The following is a 22,231-nucleotide window of genomic DNA, read 5'->3' as shown; positions in this document are numbered from 1 at the left end:
CCAAAAATAAATAAATGTTGAAAAAAAAAATTAAAAAAAAAAATGTATTTGACATTCAAAAAAATAAAAACTAAAAAAAATAAAATGACATTCTAATTAGAACACTGATTTTTTTAATTGAGATATAATTGACAGATAACATTTCAGATGTATAACATGATTCAATGTTTGTATGTATTGTAAAATGATCAGCGTAAGTCTAGTTAAAAAATTCAATGTATTCTCTTTTTTGAAGTAAAATCAACATGCAGTGTTACACTGATTTGACAGTTCTGTACATTGCTCAGTGCACCGTGATAAATATATTCATCTTCTATTATCATACAGCATTATTAAAATATTTTGATTATTCCCTATGCCGTTCTTTTCATCTCTGTGACTTACAACTCGAAGTTCCTCTTAATTCTCTTTATCTACTTCTCTGTAGCCAAGATATGAAAGCAACTCAAGTGTCCAGTGATAGATGAATGGATTAAAAAAATGTGATACACACACACACACACACACACAAGAATATTGCAGCCATAGAAAAGAATGACATTTGATATATTCCTTTTTTCCCCAATATATTCTTAACTTAAAAGTTCTGCTACAGTAAATATGGGATTTTCACTTAAACAAGTTGCAGTAACCTGGAAAGGCACAGTAAGGGGAGTATCGAGGCTAAATTCTGGATACCAGAACCAGATGCACAAATACTGGGAAGAACCATACAATAAACACTTCACAGATACCAATTTGCAGTGGCCTAAGCCAAGAGGAAGAAAACAGGGTAAGGGGCATCATGAACAGTCCTGTATTCCTCCATGGTTTGCTGTGTTCAGCTCTGTTGATATATTTTGTGTTTACTTGCAGATACTTAAAGGTGCAAAACGTTAGTGTACTAGGAAAAAAATCACATATGAACCAGTACAACTTCCGGATTATATTTACTCCCCTGTTTAACAATCATGTATGAAATCTTTTGTGTTACAGTTAGATATTTTGTAGTAAATGGACGGTAATCTACTTTCTCCGAGATGAGAACCTCAATGCCCACATTGTTTCTCCACTTCCTTCTTGTTAAGATTTTTTTTTTTTTAAATTTTTTTTAACGTTTTATTTATTTTTGAGACAGGGAGAGACAGAGCATGAACAGGGGAGGGTCAGAGAGAGGGAGACACAGAATCTGAAACAGGCTCCAGGCTCTGAGCTGTCAGCACAGAGCCCATCGCGGGGCTCGAACCCATGGACCGCAAGATCATGACCTGAGCCGAAATCGGCCGCTTAACCGACTGAGCCACCCAGGCACCCCAAGATTATTATTAATAAGCACTTATTTAGGCATCATAGTAAATTTGACTGGTTTCTTTGTTTCCCTCTCTTTTGAGTCTCATATTTTTCTCTTGAAAATACGCCATAAGTATATAATTTTTGAATTAATCCTTTCTGATATGGTTTGTAAACTTTTAGGGCACCTGGGTGGCTCAGTTGGTTAAGCAACAGGCTCATGGTGCTTGAGATCAGGCTCTGCACTGACCCTGCTTAGGATTCTGTCTCCCTCTCTCTCTGCTCTCCCCCTCTTTCTCAATCAATCAATCAATCAATCAATAAATCGTTAAAAAAGTAAAGGATAGTAATCTGAGTCTTGTCACACCTGAAAACGTCTTCAATTTGCCCTTGCATCTGAACAATAGTTTGACTTCTAAGTTTACAATCATTTTTCGTTGTCTTTTTGCATCTAGAATTACTAATGAAAGTTTGATGATTATCTGATTCTTTGTACTATTGTAGATAATCTGTTATATCCTTGATGGGAATTTTTAAGACTTCATTTCTATTTTTGATATTCTGAAATTTAACACAATTTACAGAAGTTCCTTTTTAAATTCATTCCTGCTTGAGGTGCCTGGGTGGCTCAGTCGGTGGAGTATTTGACTTCAGCTCAGGTCATGATCTTACGATTTGTGGGTTCGGGCCCCATATCGGGCTCTGTGCTGACAGCTCAGAGCCTGGAGACTGTTTTGGATTCTGTGTCTCCCTCTCTCTCTGCCCCGTTCCCGCTCATGCTCTGTCTTTCTCTCATAAACATTAAAAAAATTAAGTAAATAAATTCATTTCTGCTTGATACTTGGTATGCCCTTTCACTTATAAGGATTCATGTCTTTCTTAAACTCTGTTTTTCTTATTTTCTTTGATTGATCCCTCCCTTTATCTCCATTCTCTTCTATTAGCTATAGGAATTTTTTTTTTTTATGTATTTTGAAGAAAGAGAGCACAAGCAGGGAAGGGGCAGAGAGAGAGGGAGACACAGAATCCAAAGCAGGCTCCAGTCTCTGAGCTGTCAGCTCAGACAGAGCTGGATGCAGGGCTTGAACCCATGAACCGTGAGATCATGACCTGAGCCAAAGTCAGACACGTAAACAACTGAGCCACCCAGGCACCCCAGCTGTAGGATTTCTTCATCTGTGTGCCATGTCTCTTAATTTTTCTTTGAAGTTTTTCAGATTTTTATCTTTTTATGTGAAATTCTACAAAAATCCCTTAGTTCTCATTTCATTAATTTGTTCTTCAGCTCTGTTTATTTTACTCTTAGGTTTAACTGCTGAATTTTACACTCCAGCAGTCATGTTTTTCATTTCTAAAATTGACAATTGGTTCATTTTTCATAAGTGTTTTTTTGTTTCATGCTGTAATATTCTTATTAAGGATATTTTTTAGACTTTTAAAATCTCCTTCTGTTGGTTCCTTTTACCTCAGTTGTTAGTTCTCTTCATTGAGTTTGATGCTTTTCTTTCAAGGTGGTATTTTTTTCTTACATGTGGTGATTATTGGTCGTCTCATTATTACTTTTGGAGTTCCTGATTTGTCTGAGAATGCCATGTTTGTTTAATACAACTTACCTCTGATGTAAGGATAGAGGTAGGGGCTGCCAGGACTTAGCCTCCCTGATTCTGCAGCATGTTGCCGTACTCTCAGTGCTGCTCTGCCTCTTAGGCCAAAGCTCCTCCACTCAGAGATCCCACCTCTCAACAGGCTCAGTGTTGCTCACTTCTTGGCATAAACTGGGGGCGTATGTGAGCTGTTGGGGAAGAAGGTACAGGGAAGGATGCTGTGTACCCAGCTGATCGTGTGGGGGGATTCCAGCCAGTCGTCAGGGAAGTTGCCCCAGAGTTCCTGCCAGTGCCTGGCATATGTGCCCTTGGTATCTGCTTTTGGAGCCACCCCTTCATTTTGCACTGTGTGGTCAGTGGCTTCATCTTTCGTTCTCGTGTTAGATTACTTTTCACTTTTCTTTTTTTAAATAGGCTCCCTGCCCAGAGGGGAGCCCAACATGGGACTTGATCTCATGACCCTGAGATTAATACCTGAGCTGAGATCAAGAGTTGGATGCTTAACCAACTGAGGCGTCCAGGCGCCCTTATATTTCTTTGACTTTTTAAGGATTCTTTATTATTTTTTTTTAAGGATTCTTTATAATTTCTAGTCTGTCAAAAATGCCTCTTGTTTTTCCACATTATTATGGGTTGTATATATGCACTGTATTTAGGCATATGCACACAGGTGTGTGTATCTTCTCTATTCATTTGTAGGTATTTGGGGTGAGAAGCCTGGAGCATGTGCTCAGTCCATTATCTTGATCCCAGATCTCCAGAGTGAATATTATTAAAGTCTGTCAAAATGTTATGAGAATCTGTTCACGACTGTCTCCTTTATTCTTTAATGCTGTATTATAGTTTGCAGCTGTTTAGCAGGTAGATATAATGATAGAAATGTTACTATAAGCATATCGTTTCCACTAGAGTGGGTAACATTAAATGGTATAAAATGACCAAGGATTCTGTTGCTATGCAAAAGGTTATTTGTAGTTTTAGCTCATGCTTTTGAAATCAGATCGTGCATTGATTCATACTATAAGATGAATATGATATAAATATATGAATGTATAAATATGAACGCAAATATCCCTGCTATAAATATTTACTGTGTGCCTTCTAAATGCTGGTTTTATGCCAGGCTGTATGAGTAAAAATAGGACTACAAGGTGGTCTCTATTATAGAGAAAATTTATAAGCATGTATAGAATATAAGTGTTGTTAGTGTTGGAGTGCCTGGGTGGCTCAGTTGGTTAGCTTCTGACATTAGCTCGGTCATGATTTCATGGTTCTTGGGTTCGAGCCCCCCACTGGACTCTGTGCTGACAGCTTGGAGCCTGGAGCCTGCCTTGGATTCTGTGTCTCCCTTTCTCTTTCTGCGCCTCCTCTGCTCATGCTCAGTCTCTCTCAAAAATAAGTAAACATTAAAAAAAAATTTTTTTAAGTGTTGTTAGTGTCATAGGAGAAGTAGAAGAAGCAACAATTAACTTCCAGTTATGAAATCTTGAATGGAAACGTATAATGGTCAGTACACTGAGATATTCCAGTTTTGTCTGTATGTTTTTGAATATTTTGTAGTTTTTGGATTTTCCCAGTGTTCTGTTAGTGGAAACACTGTACATCCAGGAATTGAGAATTCTGACATAAGGATGCATGAGAAGAAAAGGTTCACGTGAATAGTGTTGATGATTCAGGTCAAGTTTAGGAAATGTGTAAACATGACAATGAATATAAAGGTAAAGTATCTTCCTAAGTTTGTTTTTTTTTTTTTTTTTAACTAAGCTTTGTTTTCTTGCAGTGTTCATAGTTGGGATCATGTTACTCAGGGCCTGGTAGAACTTGGCTTCATTTTAATGGATTCATATGGGCCAAAGAAGATTCTTGATGGAAAAGCTATTGAAACCAGCTCATGTCTTTCTAAAAAACCAACCCAGCATGCTTGTAAACTGGGAGCTGATATCCTGTTGGAAACTTTTAAGGTGAGACCCTAGTTTGGCAGCCATTCCCTAATTCTATGAAATTATAAATGGGGCATGGCGTTTGCCTGGGAGCTTGGAGGACAAGGAAGTTTTGAGTATGCAGCAGTTTCCAGGAACAGAACTCGGGATAGTAATTGAAATGTGACAGATTCAGCTTGATGGAATGTTTGTATTTTCATTCTTTATTTGTATTAGTTTTTCATGTGTTTTAATTTCCCCTTTTTCTCTTTCTTAGATGTTCAAATGTCAATTAGATTTTTATGATTTCCTCTTCTTCTTCCAGTAGTAAATCATTTTTTATCATTTTCTGTTTGGGAGCTTCTTTGGATGCTCTTATAGAAGAAATCTTTTAGGTCACTGTAGAACATCCACCTTGAAGAATCATGTTTTTTGGTTCACTGTTTTTGAAGAACTCAGAATAGTTCTGTTTTTTAATTCATTACCATATGACAATGATCACCTCAATCTTAATTTCTGAAACAGCTTTTAAAAATTCATTTCCTTTCAGCTAAAACAAAAGCTAGATTATGAGGCTAAATAATTTTGCTAATGATTGCTCTACATCATCTTCTTGGCATTGAATTGATGTAGCTACACGCCAAAAGTGTCTGTTGGAAATGTTATTTGGGGGCTAATTTAAATGTAAATCTAGGGTTCTGATCCAGAATAATGAAGTGAATGCATACAGTAGTCCTTGAGAGTTGTGTGTTAGATGATATAAATGATCCTTCTTTTTTTTTTTTTTTTTTAAATTTTTTTTTTTCAACGTTTATTTATTTTTGAGACAGAGCGAGACAGAGCATGAACGGGGGAGGGGCAGAGAGAGAGGGAGACACAGAATCGGAAACAGGCTCCAGGCTCCGAGCCATCAGCCCAGAGCCTGACACGGGGCTCGAACTCACGGACCGCGAGATCGTGACCTGGCTGAAGTCGGACGCTTAACCGACTGCGCCACCCAGGCGCCCCTAAATGATCCTTCTTAATAGTAATCTGAGGGGCGCCTGGGTGGCGCAGACGGTTAAGCGGCCGACTTCAGCCAGGTCACGATCTCGCGGTCCGTGAGTTCGAGCCCCGTGTCAGGCTCTGGGCTGATGGCTCGGAGCCTGGAGCCTGTTTCCGATTCTGTGTCTCCCTCTCTCTCTGCCCCTCCCCCGTTCATGCTCTGTCTCGCTCTGTCTCAAAAATAAATAAACGTTGAAAAAAAATTTAAAAAAAAATAGTAATCTGATTAAAAGAATAAAAGATTTTAATATTTTTTGGTTTTTATGTTTTTAAAAGTTTATTTGAAAGAGAGAGAGAGACAGCGTGTGCACACAGGAGCAGGAGACGGGGAGAGGAAGAGAGAGAATCCCAAGCAGGCTCCACACTGTCAGCATAGAGCCCAGTGCAGGTCTCGAACTCACAAACTGTGAGATCATGACCTGAGCCGAAATCAAAAGTTGGATGCTTAACCAGCCGAGCTACCCGTACACCCCAATATTGTTTTTAAATTAATGTTTTTTAAAACTAGTGAGGTTCCCTTTGGTTTTACACAGATGTTGGCTTTGTCAAGGCATCTATAGAAAATATAATTTACTAATAATCTGTTGTTAGTTTGATGTCTGAAAGAAATTAGTCTGTACCTGGAAGTAATCAAGTTCATGTAAGAACTTGAGTGAAAATTGAAAACAGTTCTTTTTTAAGGTGACTACTGTCCTTCCAGAAACCGAGGAAGGGTTTGGTGAAGATTTTTGAGATTTCCAGAAATTTTCACGGGCTTTTAAATTTTAAAATAAGTCATGCATACTGTCAGAAATATGGGTATTAGCATGTAATGGATACCTAAGTAGAATTAGTTCTGTTTGATGCTGAACCGAACATGTGGCAATACTTTCATGTGAGCTCTCTTTTAGGCTAATAAACATGGTAGTTTGCCCTGCTAATGAGTCACCTGAGCACAGAGTGAGGCTAGAATTGAGTGATCCTATCTTTCCAGATGATTGACAGTATATCTGTCTTTGAAATAAACAGTCATGGGGTGCCTGGGTGGCTCAGTCAGTTAAGCGTCCGAATTCGGTTCAGGTCATGGTATCACAGTTCATGAGTTCGAGTCCCTTGTCGGGCTCTGTGCTGGCAGCTCAGAGCCTCGAGCCTGCTTTGGGTTCTGTCTCCTCTCTCTGCCCCTCCCCCAGTCATGCTCCGTCTCTCTCTCTCTCTCTCTCTCTCTCTCAAAAATAAACAAACAGTTTTGAAATAAAGTCATGTTATACTTCTATCCAGACTGTTTTTCATACTGCCTAACATGAATTGATACAACTGTAAGCTGGAGGTCACCATGTAATATTTTATTGCCTGTTCTTTTTAGATCCATGAGATGATCAGACAAGAAATTCTCGAGCAAGTCTTCAACAGGGTTGTGACCAGAGCATCCTCTCCCATCAGTCATTTCTTAGGTATTGAGCTGTGAGAAGGTGGATAAAGTTCTAGGGAATATATTCATGTAAATGTCAATACTGTTTTGGTTCTGGAAAAAAAAGTTTTTAATGCTACAGTAGTTCAGTGCAGTATCTTTGATTATGATGCGAGTGAGACATAAATCCTTCTATGTTGTTGTGATTATCAAGAAGGAAAAGGAGGGGCGCCTGGGTGGCTCAGTCGGTTAAGCGGCTGACTTCGGCTCAGGTCATGATCTCGCGGTCCGTGAGTTTGAGCCCCGTGTCGGGCTCTGTGCTGACAGCTCAGAGCCTGGAGCCTGTTTCAGATTCTGTGTCTCCCTCTCTCTGACCCTCCCCCGTTCATGCTCTGTCTCTCTCTGTCTCAAAAATAAATAAACGTTAAAAAAAAAAAAAAAAAAAAGAAGGAAAAGGAGCACTGGGGCACCTGGGTGGCTCAATTGGTTGAGTGTCCGACTTCAGCTCAGGTCATGATCTCCTGGTTCATGAGTTCAGGTCCCACATCGGGCTTGCTGCTGTCAATGCAGAGCCCTCTTTGGATCCTCTGTCTCCTTCTCTCTCTGCCCCTCCCCCATTCACGCTCTCTGCCTCAAAAATAAACTTTTTTTTCTTTTTCCAAAAAGAAGGAAAGGAGCATATAACTAATGAGTGAAACTTGTCTTACAGTAACTCTGCCTTTTGTTTTACTACTCCAATGAGTGCTGTCCTGCTGCAACTCATTGACCTCCCATTCTGCTAACCCTTGACATTCTGGCTTCAGTACTCCTCTCTTTGTATTTTGTTTGTTTTAATTTTAGAGTGGGAGAGAGGAACAGAGGTGAGGGGGTGGGGGTGGAGAGAGAATTTCAAACAAGCTCCATGCTCAGCACGGAGCCCAGTGCCAGGCTTGCTCCACCACCCTGGGATCATGACCTGAGCCAAAATCCAGAGCTGGACGCTAACCTAATACATATCTTCTAATCCCAAATCTACTGGTCTTTTCTTAGCCACCGACTTTCCTAATTTCTCTATCAGTACAACTCATTTCTCTATCATTACAACTCCCTGAAACTTTTTTAGATAGGTTCTCTGATAACTAATAGTTTGCTTCTTATCCTGCGTGTGATCAGTTCTTCTCTTCCTCCTTTCGTGATTCCTTTTCGTCTACCCTGAAGGGTCAAGATTCTGCAAAGTTCAGTACTTGACACTATTCTACTCTTTTTCTTTCTTTACAGCTTTATTGAAGTATAATTGAAGTACCATAATCTGTACATACTTAAGGTATACAGTTTGATGACTTATGACATGTGTGTACCTGTGAAACAACACAGTGATCACCCACAGAAGTTTCCTGGTGTCCCTTTGTAATTCTTTCCTCCATCCTACTCTTCCTCCCCACCTCCTGTCTCCAGTCTAGTCTGCTTTCTGTCTATAAATTGAATGCCATTTTTGAGTCTTAGGTAAATGGAATCCTACTGTATGCACTCCTTTTTTTGCCTGGCTTCTTTCACTGAGCATAATTCTTGTGAGAGTTTTCCGTATTTGTTGCATGTATCAGTAGTTGGTCCCTTTTTATTGTTAGTAGTACTACCTGGTGTGAATATCACCTCAGTTTGTTTGTTCGCTCACCTGTGGACAGGTTATATAGGTTTTTCCCAGTTTGGGTCTGTTACAAATAAAGCTGCTGTGAGCATTCATTGTAAGTCTTTTTGAGGAAATATGCTTTTGTTTTTCTTGGGAAGATACCTGGTAGTGGAATGGGTGCATCATATGGGAGATCTGTGTTTAATAGTTTAAGAAACCGCCAGACTGTTTTCCAAAGTGGTTATACCATTTTACATTCCTGCCAGCAGTGTTGCTGGTTGCTCACATTGTGACCAACACTTGGTATGGTTAGTTTTTTTTAGTCATTGATAGGTGCTTGATAGTATCTCATTGTGGTTTTCATGTGTATTTCCCCAGAGCCCAGTGATACTGAACATGTGCCTTTTTTGTATGTTCAAATCTTTTGTCTGATTTTTAAAATTGAGTTGTTTGCTGCCTTATTACTGAGTTGTAAAAGTCTTCATGTAATCTGAATATAAGTCCTTTGTCCGATACGTGTTTTGCAAATACTTTCTCCTAGTCTGTGGTTTTACTTAATTTTTTTAACAGTGTTGTTTAGGGGCGCCTGGGTGGCGCAGTCGGTTAAGCGTCCGACTTCAGCCAGGTCACGATCTCGCTGTCCGTGAGTTCGAGCCCCGCGTCAGGCTCTGGGCTGATGGCTCAGAGCCTGGAGCCTGTTTCCGATTCTGTGTCTCCCTCTCTCTCTGCCCCTCCCCCGTTCATGCTCTGTCTCTCTCTGTCCCAAAAATAAATGTTGAAAAAAAAAAAAATAAAAATAAAATAAAATAAACAAAAACAAAAACAAAAAAGTGTTGTTTGAAGAGTTTTATCAATTATCAATTTATCAGTTTCTTTTTATAATTCCTGCTTTTTGTGTCATGTAGTAAAGAATCTTTGCCAAACCCAAGAGCACTAAGATTCACTATGATTTTTCCTATATTATCTACTAGAAGCTGTATAGTTTTAGCTTTTTACACTTTAATCTGTGGTCTATTTTTGTTAAATCCTATATGGTGTGAGTTCATTCCCCACCCCACCCCCCCCTTTGGCTATCCATTTGATCCAGTACATTTTAAAAAACATTTTTTTAGTGTTCTTTCATTTTCTGAGAGAGAGCAAGCGAGCAGGGGAGGGGCAAGAGAGAATGGGAGACACAGAATCCGAAGCAGTCTCCATGGCCTGGAGCCTGATGTGGGGCTTGAACTCACAAACCATGAGATCATGACCTGAGCTGTAGTCAAACGTTAACTGACTGAGCCACCCAGGCGCCCCTGATCCAGCACATTTTTTTAAAAAGATTATCTTTTCTAGAGCACCTGGGTGACTCAGTTTGTTAAGCATCTGACTCTTGGTTTTGGCTCGGGTCATGATCTTGAAGTTCGTGAACTCCGCTGACAGTGCAGAGCCTGCTTGGGATATTCTCTGTCTCCCTCTCTCTGCCCCTCTCCTGTTTGTGCTCTTGCTCTTGTGCTGTCTCTAAATAAATTTTTAAAAAAATAAAAGATAATTTTTTTCATTAAATTAGCATGCTATCTTTGTTGAAATCAACTAGCCATATACATGTGGGTCTATTTTAGGAATCTTCTGTTCCAGTGATCTGTTATTGTCTTGATTGCTGTACCTTTGTAATAAGTTTTAAAATCAAGTAGTGTAAATCCTTCAACTTTGCCCTTTTTCAAAATAGTCTCAGCTACTATAAGTCCTTCGCATTTCCAAATAAGTTTTAGAATTAGTTTGTCAATTTTTATAAAGAACTTGTTCAGGTTTTGATTGAGATTGCCTTAAATAATGGATCAATTAACAATAATGGATCATCTTAACAATACTGAGTCTTCTAACCCCTGAACACAGTATAGCTCTCCATGTATTTAGGTCTTTAATTTCTTCTAGCAGTGCTCTCTAGATTTCAATGTGAATCTTGCATATCTTTTGTCAGATTTATCCCTAAGTATTTCATATTTTTATTGCTATTGTACATGATATTTTTAAAAATGTCTATTTCTGATTAATTGCTAGCGTGTAGAAATAGTTGCCTTTTTATATTGATATTATATCTTGCAACCTTGTTAAACCTTATTCTAATTGCTTTTTGGCAATTCCTTAGAATATTCTAAATAGAAATCGTGTCACCTGCAAATCAAGACATTCCTGATATATTTGCATCTTTTTTCCTTCACTGATTTAACTTAGGGGCTTGTCAGTTTTACTAATCTTTCAAAGAATGAGCTTCTGGTGTGAATTCTCTCCATTGTTTGTTTCCAATTTCACTGATATCTGCTTCTTATTTCTTAGCTTTTGCTTGCTTTGGGTTCATTTTGCTCTTGTAAGTGGTTGAAGAAATCAAAAGAATAATATGTCCTCTGAAAAAGTTAGTATTCAGAGTACAGAGAGTATTACTGGAATATAGCCACGCTCAGTCATTTACATGTTGTCTATCTTGCTTTTACACTATACCAGCAGAGTTGAACAGTTGTCATTTAAGCCATGGCTTATAAAACCTAAAATGGTTACTGTCTGGCCCTTTACAGAAAGAGTGTCAACTTGTGGCCTATTACATTTACCTGGAGGTTTACATTGCTTTTTCTTCCTGGTGCTCCAAGTTTCCTTTCGTTTGTGTGAAAGGTTTTAACTGCAATTTCTTTAATAAAACAGGGCTGTTCAGGTTATCTCAGTCTTCTGGGAGAACATTTGTAGTTTATGTTTTTCAAGGAATTTGGCCATTTCACCTGAGTTACCAAGTTTATTGCCATGAAGTTGTTGAGAATATCCTTTTCATGACTCTAGGTTCTATATTGATGTCCCCTTTCTTATTCGTGATAGCTGTGATGTGCGTTGTCTTTTTTCTTACCACTGAAGCAAGAGACTCATCAGTCTTATTATTAAAAAAAAAATTTTTTTTAATGTTTATTTATCTTTGAGAGAGCACGAGCAGGGGAGGAGGGGCAGAGCGAGAGGGAGACACAGAATCTGAAGCAGGCTCCAGGCTCTGAGCTGTCAGCCCAGAGCCCGATGCGGGGCTTGAACTCACGAACCGTGAGATCATGACCTGAGTCAAAGCCGGACGCTTAACCAACTGAGCCACCCAGGCACCCCAAAATTTTATTGATTTCAAAAAAACAGCTTTTAGTTTCACTGAATTTCTCTGTTTTTTGTTTTTAGTTTCATTTATTTCTGCTCTTTTTTGTCTCCTTTTTACTGCTTTGGGTTTAATCTTTTTTTTTTTTTTTTTTGGCTAGAAGGTTAGGTCACTGGGGCACCTGGGTGCCTTAGTTGGTTGAGTATCCGACTCTGGATTTTGCTTAGGGATCCCAGAATTGAGCCCCGCATCGGGCTCCACGGTGAGTGTAGAGCCTGCTTAAGATTCTCTTCCCTCTCGCTCGCTCTCTCCTTCTGCCCCTCTCCCCCGCTCACAGTCTTTTTCCTCTCTCTCTTTAAAAAAAAAAAAAAAGAAACAGCTTAGGTCAGTAATTTGAAACTTTTTTAATATGAGCTTTAAACTAAATTTCCATCTAAATATTGCTTTAGCTATATCCCATAAATTTTGTTTTTAATTTTCTTCAGTTACAAATACTTTTCAGTTTCCCTTGTGATTTGTTCTTTAACCTATGAGTTATTATTTTCTTTAACCTATGGGTTATTTAGAAGTATGTTGTTCAGCTTTCAAATATTTGGAGGTTTTCCAGATATTTTTCTGTTGTTGATTTCTAATTTGTGGTTATAATACTATCTATGACATGAATTTTTAAATATTAATTAATTAAAGCAATCTCTACCCCCAATGTGGGGCTCAATTCACAACCCCAAGATCAAGAATTGCATACTTTTTCTCCCAAAAAATAAACATAAAAAAAAAAAAGGCGGGGGTGTGCTTGGGTGGCTCAGTCGGTGAATGTCTGACTCAGCTTAGGTAATGATCTCATGGCTCATGAGTTCAAATCCCACATAGGGTGAGTACAAGACCCACTTTGGGTGAGCCTCACTTCTCTCTCTCCCTCTTCCCCTCCTGGGATATTCCCTCCCTCCCTCTCTCTCTAACTCTCTCTCTCTCTCTCTCTCTCTCTCTCTCTCTCTCTCTCTGCCCTTCGCTCACTTGCATCCTCTCTGTCAAAAAAAAAAAAAAAAAAAAAGCATGCTCTTCCAACTGAGGTAGCCAGGTTACCCCTATGACACGAATTTTTAAAAGTTTATTGAGACTTAGGCTTGTTTTATTCTCAGAATATGGTTCAGTTTGATAAATGTTCTCTGTGCTACTGAAAAGAAAACGTTGGGGCGCCTGGGTGGCTCAGTTAGTTAAGCGTCTGACTTCGGCTCAGGTCATGATCTCACGGTCCGTGGGTTCGAGCCCTGCATTGGGCTCTGTGCTGACAGCTCAGAGCCTGGAGCCTGTTTCCGATTCTGTGTTTCCCTCTTTCTCTGACCCTCCCCTGTTCATGCTCTCTCTCTCTCTCTGTCTCAAAAATAAATAAATGTTAAAAAAAAAAAAAGAAAACGTATTGTGTTGTTAGGTGGAGTTTTCCATAACTCAGTTAAGTCAGATGATTCAAGTCGTTTGTATTCTTACATATTTTCTTCTAATTATTCTGTTAACTATTAAGATGAGTGTTGAATCTCTGACTTTGTAATTATAAATGTGTCAGTTTCTTTTAGTTCTATCAGTTCTTGCTATATGTATTTTAAAACTTTATTATTAGGGGCATACTCATTTAGGATTGTTATGTCCTCTTAGCTAACTGACCCATTAATCATTATGAAATGACCTTTTTTGTTCCTGGGAATATTTGCTTTGAAGTCTACTTTGAATTTATTTTTTAATGTTTGTTTATTTTTGAGAAACAGAGTGTGAGCTGGGGAGGGGCAGAGAGAGAGGGAGGCACAGAGCCCAACGAGGGGCTCAAACTCACGAAACGTGAGATCATGATCTGAGCTGACGTTGGATGCTTAACTGACTGAGCTACCCAGGTGCCCCCTGAAGTCTACTTTGGTATTAATACAACTTCTCTGGTTTCTTTTGATCTGTGGCAACATTGTATATTTTTTTCATCTTTTTAGTTTTAACTTACTTATGTCTTTATAGTTGGCAAGGGTTTCTTTTAGACCACATACAAAGGTGTTCTACTTTTTCTTTCTTTTTTTTTTTTTTTTTCAACGTTTATTTATTTTTGGGACAGAGAGAGACAGAGCATGAATGGGGGAGGGGCAGAGAGAGAGGGAGACACAGAATCGGAAACAGGCTCCAAGCTCTGAGCCATCAGCCCAGAGCCTGACGCAGGGCTCGAACTCACGGACCGCGAGATCGTGACCTGGCTGAAGTCGGACGCTTAACTGACTTCGCCACCCAGGCACCCCGGTGTTTTACTTTTTCAATCCTATTTGATAATCATGAACTTTAAATCAGGGCATTCCATTTACATGTAATGTAATTATCATCTGGCTGTTTTCTGTTTTATCCATCTGTTCTTTTTTTTCTGCTGTTCTGCCTTCTTTTGGATTGAGGTTTTTTTTTTTTTCATGTTTGTTTATTTATTTTGAGAGAGAGAGGGTATGCGAGAAGCAAGAGAGAGAGAATCCCAAGCAGTCTCTGTGCTGTCAGCGTGGAGCCCAGTGCAGGCCTCAGTCTCATGAACTGTGAGATCATGACCTGAGCTGAAATCAAGAGTCAGATGCTTAACTGAGCCACCCAAGTGCCCTTAGATTGCTTTTTTAAAATTTTGTTAAATTCCATTTTGTCTTGCTCAATTTGATTAGCTCTACCTCTTTTTTAAATTTTTTTTTGGGGGGGGGGTGCTTTAGGGTTTATGATACTTTAACTTACTGTAGTTTACCTTCAAGTATTCTACCTCAACAAATAACTTCCATTTCTAACTTCTGCCCCTGTGACTTTTGTACTATTCTCATACATTTTACTTCTGTTTATTGAATTATATCTACATTGTTATGTTTGCTTTAAACAGCCAATTGTGTCTTTCAAGAATTTTTTATTGTAGGTTTTAAAAATATTTACTTTTGAGAGAGTGTGCATGTGCACAAGTAGGGGAGGGGCAGAGGGAGAGGGAGACAGAGAAACCCATGAGAGCTCTGTGCTGATGCAAGGCTTAAACCCACCAACCATGAGATCATGACCCGAGCCCAAATCAAGGGCTGGATGCTTAACTGACTGAGCCACCCAGGTGCCCCAAGAATTTTTTAAAATAAAATGTCTTTTACACATGTGTTTACCATTTCTGGTGCTTTTTCCCTTTGTTTGTGTCTAGATTTCTATCCAGTATTATTTTCTGTCCAACTGCCGTTAACTGGAGCAAATAGACTCCACTGTTCAGACACTAAGCTTTGTACTCCTACAGGGTGGGGACTTTAGTCTTTGACTGTTGGTAGCCACCTTGAACAGTCAGTCTTCTTTCCAGTGCATCTGCTCAGTGTCTTACACTCCTATCACTCTGGATTGCTGGATTTAGTCTTATTCTTTGTGTTCAGTTTTTGTGTGCTCTTAGAATCAACTTCATTCTATGTAAACCTGTGTCTGCCTCAAAAGACTGGAAATAGAAAAAAAAAATGTTTGCCAAATTCTTCAGAAAAAATTTTTTTCTATACTACTGATCTGCTGTTGTTGAATTCTTTTCGTGTGTGATAAAAAGTCTTTAATTTAGTGTTAGTTTTTTGAAATATATTTTTACTGGGTATAGAATTCCAAATTGACAGGGTTTTGTTTTTTTCTTTTAGTACTTTTTTTTTTTTAATTTTTTTTTAACGTTTATTTATTTTTGAGACAGAGACAGAGCATGAACAGGGGAGGGGCAGAGAGAGAGGGAGACACAGAATCTGAAACGGGCTCCAGGCTCTGAGCTGTCAGCACAGAGGCCGACGTGGGGCTCGAACTCACAGACGGTGAGGTCATGACCTGAGCCGAAGTCGGATGCTTAACCGACTGAGCCACCCAGGCGCCCCTCTTTTAGTACTTCAAAGATGTTACTTTACTGTTCTTTTGGCTTTCATCATTTCTAGTTAGTTAGCTTTCATTCATATCTTTGTTCCTTTCTATATAATATATATATTTTTCTTTATTAGTGGTTTTAAGCAATTTATGTGCTTTAGTGTAGTTTTCTCCATGTTTCTGGTTGGAGTTTGTTAAGCTTCTTGAATCTGTAGGTTTGTGTTTTTCATCAAGTTTGGAACATTTTGAGATACTCTCTCTCTTTTTTTAAATGTTTGTTTATTTTGAGAGAGAGAGAATATAAGTGGGGGAGAGGTAGAGAGAGATGGAGAGAGAGAATCCCAAGCGAGCTCCTTGCTGTCAGCACAGAGCCCGAGGTGGAGTTTGATGTCATGAATTGTGAGATCATGACCAGAGCTAAAATCAGGAGTTGGATGCTCAACCTACTGAGTCACCCAGGCACCCCAAGATACGATTTCTTCAAAAACATTTCTGTCATCTCCCTCCTACCAGCACACACTCCTCCCACCCCTATACTGCGTTACATATGTAATAGGCTGCTTTACATTGCCTATATAGCTTACAGATTCTTTTTTAGTCTTTTTTACTGTTTTTAGACAGTTGATACTGCTATAACTTCAAGTTCCCAGATCTTGTGCAGCAATCTAATTTTTCATCTTTAGACATCTGATTTGTATCTTTTTTCATATTTTTGCTCTCCTTAACATGCTTCCCTTACCTTTTTTGAACATACAAATTATATTTATTTTAGCTTTTTTAATATCCTTATTTACTAAGCCTATCATTTGTAGCATTTCTGTTTTGTTTTTATTGATTTATTTCTTCCTCATCGTGGGTCATATTTTCCCACCTCTTGCATGCTTTGTAATTTTTTTTAAATATATTTTTTTTAACATTCATTCTTGAGAGAGACAGAATGTGAGTAGGGGAGGGGCAGAGGGAGAGGGAGACACAGAATCCAAAGCAGGCTCCAGGCTCTGAGCTGTCAGCACAGAGCCCAACGTGGAGCTAGAACTCGCAAACTGTGAGATCACCACCTGAATTGAAGTTGGCTGCTTAACTGACTGAGCCACCCAGGAGACCCTGCATGCTTTGTAATTTTTGATTGGATAGTAGACACTATGAATTTTTACATTGTTAATTTCATGGATTTTTTTTTTCTTCAAATAATTTTGAGCTTTAAATCTTTTGGAAAACATTTAATCATTTGGATGATTATGTTGTGTTAAGCAAGACCAGGTAGCCTTTAATCTCAGGCTAGTTAGGTTTCACAAATGCCTAAGTATAGAACCTTGTATATTATGAGGTGTCTCCACTGTGGTTGTTGTGAATGTGAACTATTATTTGTCTTTGTGGCCTCTGAGAATAGATCTGCCTGCTTCTTGCTGCTGGGTCTTCCTTGGCTTCTAGTAACTGCATGCACCTACCAGAACACAACTGACATACACAGGGGCCTTCTCGCACATCTCCAGGGCTCTCTTCCCGTGTAGCTCTTTCCTTTCTAGAACTCTGCCCTGTGAGTTCTTGCTGCCTTGGCTTTTTGAATTCCCACCTCCATCTCTTTAAATTGGGAAGACCACTGGGCTCGGAGTTTCCCCTCTCTGTGCTGCCGCCTAGGAACTCTCTAGGCGGTAAGATGGAGCAGTTCTAAGGCATACCCCATTTATTTCCCTTCTCTGGGGGACCATGGGCCTGCACTGCTTGTCTAGTGTCTGAAAATTATTAATATAATTTGGCCCTTTTTGTTATTATTGTTTAAAGTGGGAGGATAAATCTAGTCAGTTTCTCCGTGATGGTAGGAAGCAGAAGTCTGCTCCTCTTTTTGCACATTCTTTTCCTTGTACATGTCATATACCTCTTTGCATGACTTCATTTATTTTTGTGCGCTTCAGTGGACATGGCTCCTAAATCTTTATGTCAAGACTGTCTTCATTCCTTGGTTCAGTGCCCCCATTCCTGCTGTATATTTCCATTTAGGTTTTTCTTTTTCCTTTTATTTCAAATGCAATACAGTTTCCTTCCAACAAAGTCCACTTTCAGTTGTTCATATTTCTATTATTTGAAGCCTGACTCTCCAAGTTCCAGAAGTTGGAATTCCTTTTCATTACTCAAACTTGGTACCTAAGTTCTCTCATTTTTTTCTGTTACTTTTGTCTTCATTTTTGTGCCCTTCCTTCCCACCTGTTGCCTAGTTTGCAGCCTTACATCCTTGCATTTAGGCTTTTGCCATAGGTTCTGATTTCCCTGCTCTCTCCTCTCTGCAGCAAGTCAGCCTGCATATGCCACCACATGGTGTTACTAAAATACCACTCTATCACTCAGAAATCACCAGTACCTTCCTTATAAATTATCAGCTCTTTATCCTGGCCCTTCAAGTCCTTGACAATTTGATCCATCCTGCCTTTTCACCATTAACTTCACTTATTTATTTTTATGAATTCTTCACCCCCGCTTCACAGGATTTTCCAACCCGTTTTCTGAATATGCCCTATACTTCTTCTTCCTCATACTTTTCCCTTTACATATAGTAGCCCTTTCTGGTTCTTGGTGCATCTAAATGTCAGCCTTCTTTCAGAACCCAGCTTAAATACTTCTCTTCACTCTTCTAAAGCACACCAACTCATAATAATCTCTTCTTCCTTTGAACTCCTCTTTAGCCTCTATAATATTTGCTAGGCAATAAAATGTTTGCGATTATTAGATATTTGATGTTGACCCATTATTTATCTCTTTCATGCTTTCAAAATATGTTTTTCTATGACTCCTAATTAAAATTCTTGAAGAGAGATCATGTTTGTGTGGTTTTGTATATTCCTTATAGGACGATACTATACTTGCACTAATAAGTGTTCGTAGCTGGGTTCCTGGGTGGCTCACTCGGTTAAGCGTCTGACTTTTGATTTCATCTCAGGTCATGATCTCACAGTTTGTGAGTTCAAGCCCTGCATCGGGCTCTGTGCTGACAGTGCGAAGACTGCTTGGGATTCTCTCTCCCCCCACTCCTCTCTGCCCCTCTACCACTCATGCTTGTTCTCTCTCTCTCTCTCTCTCTCTCTCTCGCTCGCTTGCTCAAAACTAAACTTAAGGGGCGCCTGGGTGGCTCAGTCGGTTGAGTGTCCGGCTGCGGCTCAGGTCATGATCTCATAATTCGTGAGTTCGAGCCCCACGTCGGGCTCTGTGCTGACCGCTCAGAGCCTGGAGCCTGCTTCAGATTCTGTGTCTCCCTCTCTCTCTGATCCTCCCCTGTTCATGCTGTGTTTGTCTCTGTCTCAAAAATAAATAAACATTAAAAAAAAAACAAAACTAAACTTACATAAAAGTTCACAGATACTGACTTCAGCTTAGAAATATGAAGATATAGTATGCTACTTGTCTTGACAGTGTAACAGATTTCTTCCCTTCTTTTAGATAAATTTTTATAATCTTAATATTATCACAGAAGAAAGTTTCAGAAGTATATCCTAGTTACACTGACCATAGAAAAAGTGTATAGGATCAGTAGAAATTGCTATTGCAGTATACTTGACAAAAGACACAAAAACCTTTTATCATTTATTTTCCCATATTTAATTTTCATTTATTTGAAATATCTTTAGTTTTTGAGACAACTCACTATAGATTCTGTTTTTCAGATTTGCTTTCAAATATCATCATGTATGCACCCTTAGTTCTTCAAAGTTGTTCTGCTAAAGTCACAGAAACTTTTGACTATTTATCCTTTCTGCCACTTCAAACTGTACAAGGGCTGCTGAAGGCAGTGCAGGTAAGTCTTTAGACTCCTAAGGAATTTGGCAAAACTGAGGTTGAACTGCCTAATGGAAGTCTGATGTGATTCTTCATAAATACAAATGTCTGGGAAATCCTGTATTCCTTGGTTTTGAAGCATAAAACTGTATTAAAAGTGCACGAGCACCGAGCGAGACTCTGTTTCTAAGTGTACCCCCTTCTTCCTGGCACACTTGAGTCTCCCATGACTCATTGTCAAGTTAGTGAGATAATTGTAAAGCTCTTAGAAATTTGATGACGATAGGTTTAAAGGCATTTCACAATTAGTTTAAATTTAGTATTTCAAAGTATGCTGTTGTCCATATTACCAAGTGTAATAAGCATTGAAACATGTATGTAAAAACAGAACCAAATTTCCTTATATAAGCCAAATAGTGACAGTTTTGGGTAGAAATGAGCAAAGGCTAATAAACTTGGGGGTTTTTCTACCTACTTCTTCTTTGTCTTTCAGCCCCTTCTCAAGGTCAGCATGTCAGTGAGGGACTCCCTGATACTTGTCCTTCGGAAAGCCATGTTTGCCAGGTATCGAAAATCGCGTGAGACCCTGGGAAGTAGTGCCTTCTAATGTTACTCACCATCTTCTCTGCCGTCTCCTTGTACAGCCTGTTCACAGTGGTCCTGCAGATGTCTAACCCAACAGAACAGCTTTCATCAGGCACAGCCTTGTGCTACGTGCAGGGTTCTTTATCTCATGCAGTCTTCAGAGTAACCTGTAAAGTTAGAATTATTACAGTCTCCTCCATACAGATCAGGAAACTCAGGCCTAGAGAAGATAAATGACTTTCCAGAAGTCAAACTAAGGTTCGTGGAGCTAGAATATGAGCTTCTGATCTCAGGTACTCTGCTGTACACCCCTAGAATAATCTTCAGGACAAGGTTGCAGTGCCAGCTGGCAAGAGTTCTAGAAAGGAAAACATCTTCATTAGGAAAATATTCAAGAAACTCACTCTAGTGAAAATTGAGTTATGGTCTAGTGACTGTAGACTAAATTGTTAAGCGGTCTCAGGTATTTTTTGGCTTAGTCAATGCCTCCTGATCTCTTTTCCTTTATTTCTTAGTGTATAAGCTAAAGATGATAATACTACCTCCCAAAAAGTATTATGGGAGCTAAAGATGATATTACTACCTCCCAAAAAGTATTATGGGACCAGTAATAGGTGGAAAACATTTGGTACTTTAAATATATGATGCTCAATTTTTTTTTTTTTAATGGTTACTTATTTTTGAGAGACCGCACAAGTGGGGGAGGGGCAGAGAGAGAGAGGGAGACACAGAATCCAAAGCAGACTCCAGGCTCCGGGCTCTGAGCTATCAACACAGAATCCCAACACGGAGCTCGAACTCATGAACTGTGAGATCATGACCTGAGCCCAAGTCTGACACTTAACCAACTGAGTCACCCAGGCACCCCTAAGATGCTCAGTTGATGTCACATTGACTCTATTATAATGTGTTTGTGGATATATAGAGGAACAACCAACAAGTATATACTATTGTCCCTCTTCTAGAGTTGACAGTTTTTTGTTATTCCTTACCTAGGCCTACCTTGTCTGCTAGGCCAAGGTTTGTATGTCATAACATCTCCCCATGAATTGATCATTGAGCCTCAGTGAGATGAATGTGTCATTTTTCTGGATGGAGGGTTTACAAGGCGCCAAGCACTATACTCTGCGAAGAAGGGAGGTGGTCCTTCAGACAATCAGCCATTTCTATCCTACTTAGTACTTAATATTTGAGTTATTGGCCCATTGTATAGCTTCTCAGTACTCTTGTTCGCCACAAAGAAGAAAGTATAGATCGTGTCATGCGGTTAACTAGATAGTGAGAAATCAGCCGAGTTCCTCTACTGCTAACTGCTCTGAACAGCTGATGTTTTATTTTGAGTATATAAATTTATTTTATTTTGCTCTGTGCTTCATTACTTATTCATATTCCTTTACTGTACAGAGGTAACTGGCTTTTTCTGACCCAGAAACCTATTCCTGTGAAGCTAATATTGTTGGTTAACTATTTTTCTGTCTGTTCCTGAGCTAGCCAGCTTGATGCCCGAAAAGCTGCGGTTGCTGGGTTTTTGCTGCTTCTGAAGAACTTTAAGGTTTTGGGCAGCTTGTCCTCCTCCCAGTGCAGTCAGTCCATCGGTGCCAGCCAGGTAAGGACTGTTAACGCTGGGTTGTCGTGTGCATTCGTGCAGAAGTTGGTGATGTGTATGCTGTTCTTTCTCTCTCCTGCTCTGGTTGTACAAATGACCCTGAAACAGAGTCTGATGATGATGGCAGTGATAACAGCTAACACTTACTTAAAATGATGGGTTTGCTGTGTGCTAGACAGTGCTCTCCACCACGGTAGCTACTAGCCTCAGTGTGGTTGTTGAACTGCATGCTCAGTTAAAGTGTGTCTGGCCAAATTGAGTCACGCTGTATGTGTAAAATGCATGCTGCATTTTGAAGATTTAGTGTGAGGTAAGGGAAAATAGCTTGTTATTTTTAATTTCGATTACATATTGAAATAGTTTTGATATATTTGGTTAAATGTTAAAGTTAATTTCACCAGCATCTTTTTACTTTTTGAATTTGACTACTAGAAAATTTTGAATTAGCAATGTGACTCGCATTTGTGGTTTGTCCTGCTAGGCGGTGTGCTAAGTGT

General features: G+C 39.3%; 1 protein-coding gene across 1 annotated transcript in view; it reads left to right on the top strand.

The window, feature by feature from the left end:
* The window catches only part of FANCI (FA complementation group I), a 103,276-nt gene that overhangs the window by 50,802 nt on the left and 30,243 nt on the right, over positions 1 to 22,231 (top strand). The window contains 5 exon segments of the mRNA XM_043554697.1: positions 4,654 to 4,834; positions 7,179 to 7,266; positions 19,432 to 19,562; positions 20,037 to 20,107; positions 21,620 to 21,734. Of these exon segments, the coding sequence (XP_043410632.1) occupies positions 4,654 to 4,834; positions 7,179 to 7,266; positions 19,432 to 19,562; positions 20,037 to 20,107; positions 21,620 to 21,734 (586 nt within the window).

This window comes from Prionailurus bengalensis, chromosome B3, assembly GCF_016509475.1.
Source record: "Prionailurus bengalensis isolate Pbe53 chromosome B3, Fcat_Pben_1.1_paternal_pri, whole genome shotgun sequence".
NCBI classification, from domain to species: domain Eukaryota; kingdom Metazoa; phylum Chordata; class Mammalia; order Carnivora; family Felidae; genus Prionailurus; species Prionailurus bengalensis.
The sequence above is the reverse complement of the archived record's forward strand: the minus strand, read 5'-3'. Positions and strand labels throughout refer to the sequence as shown.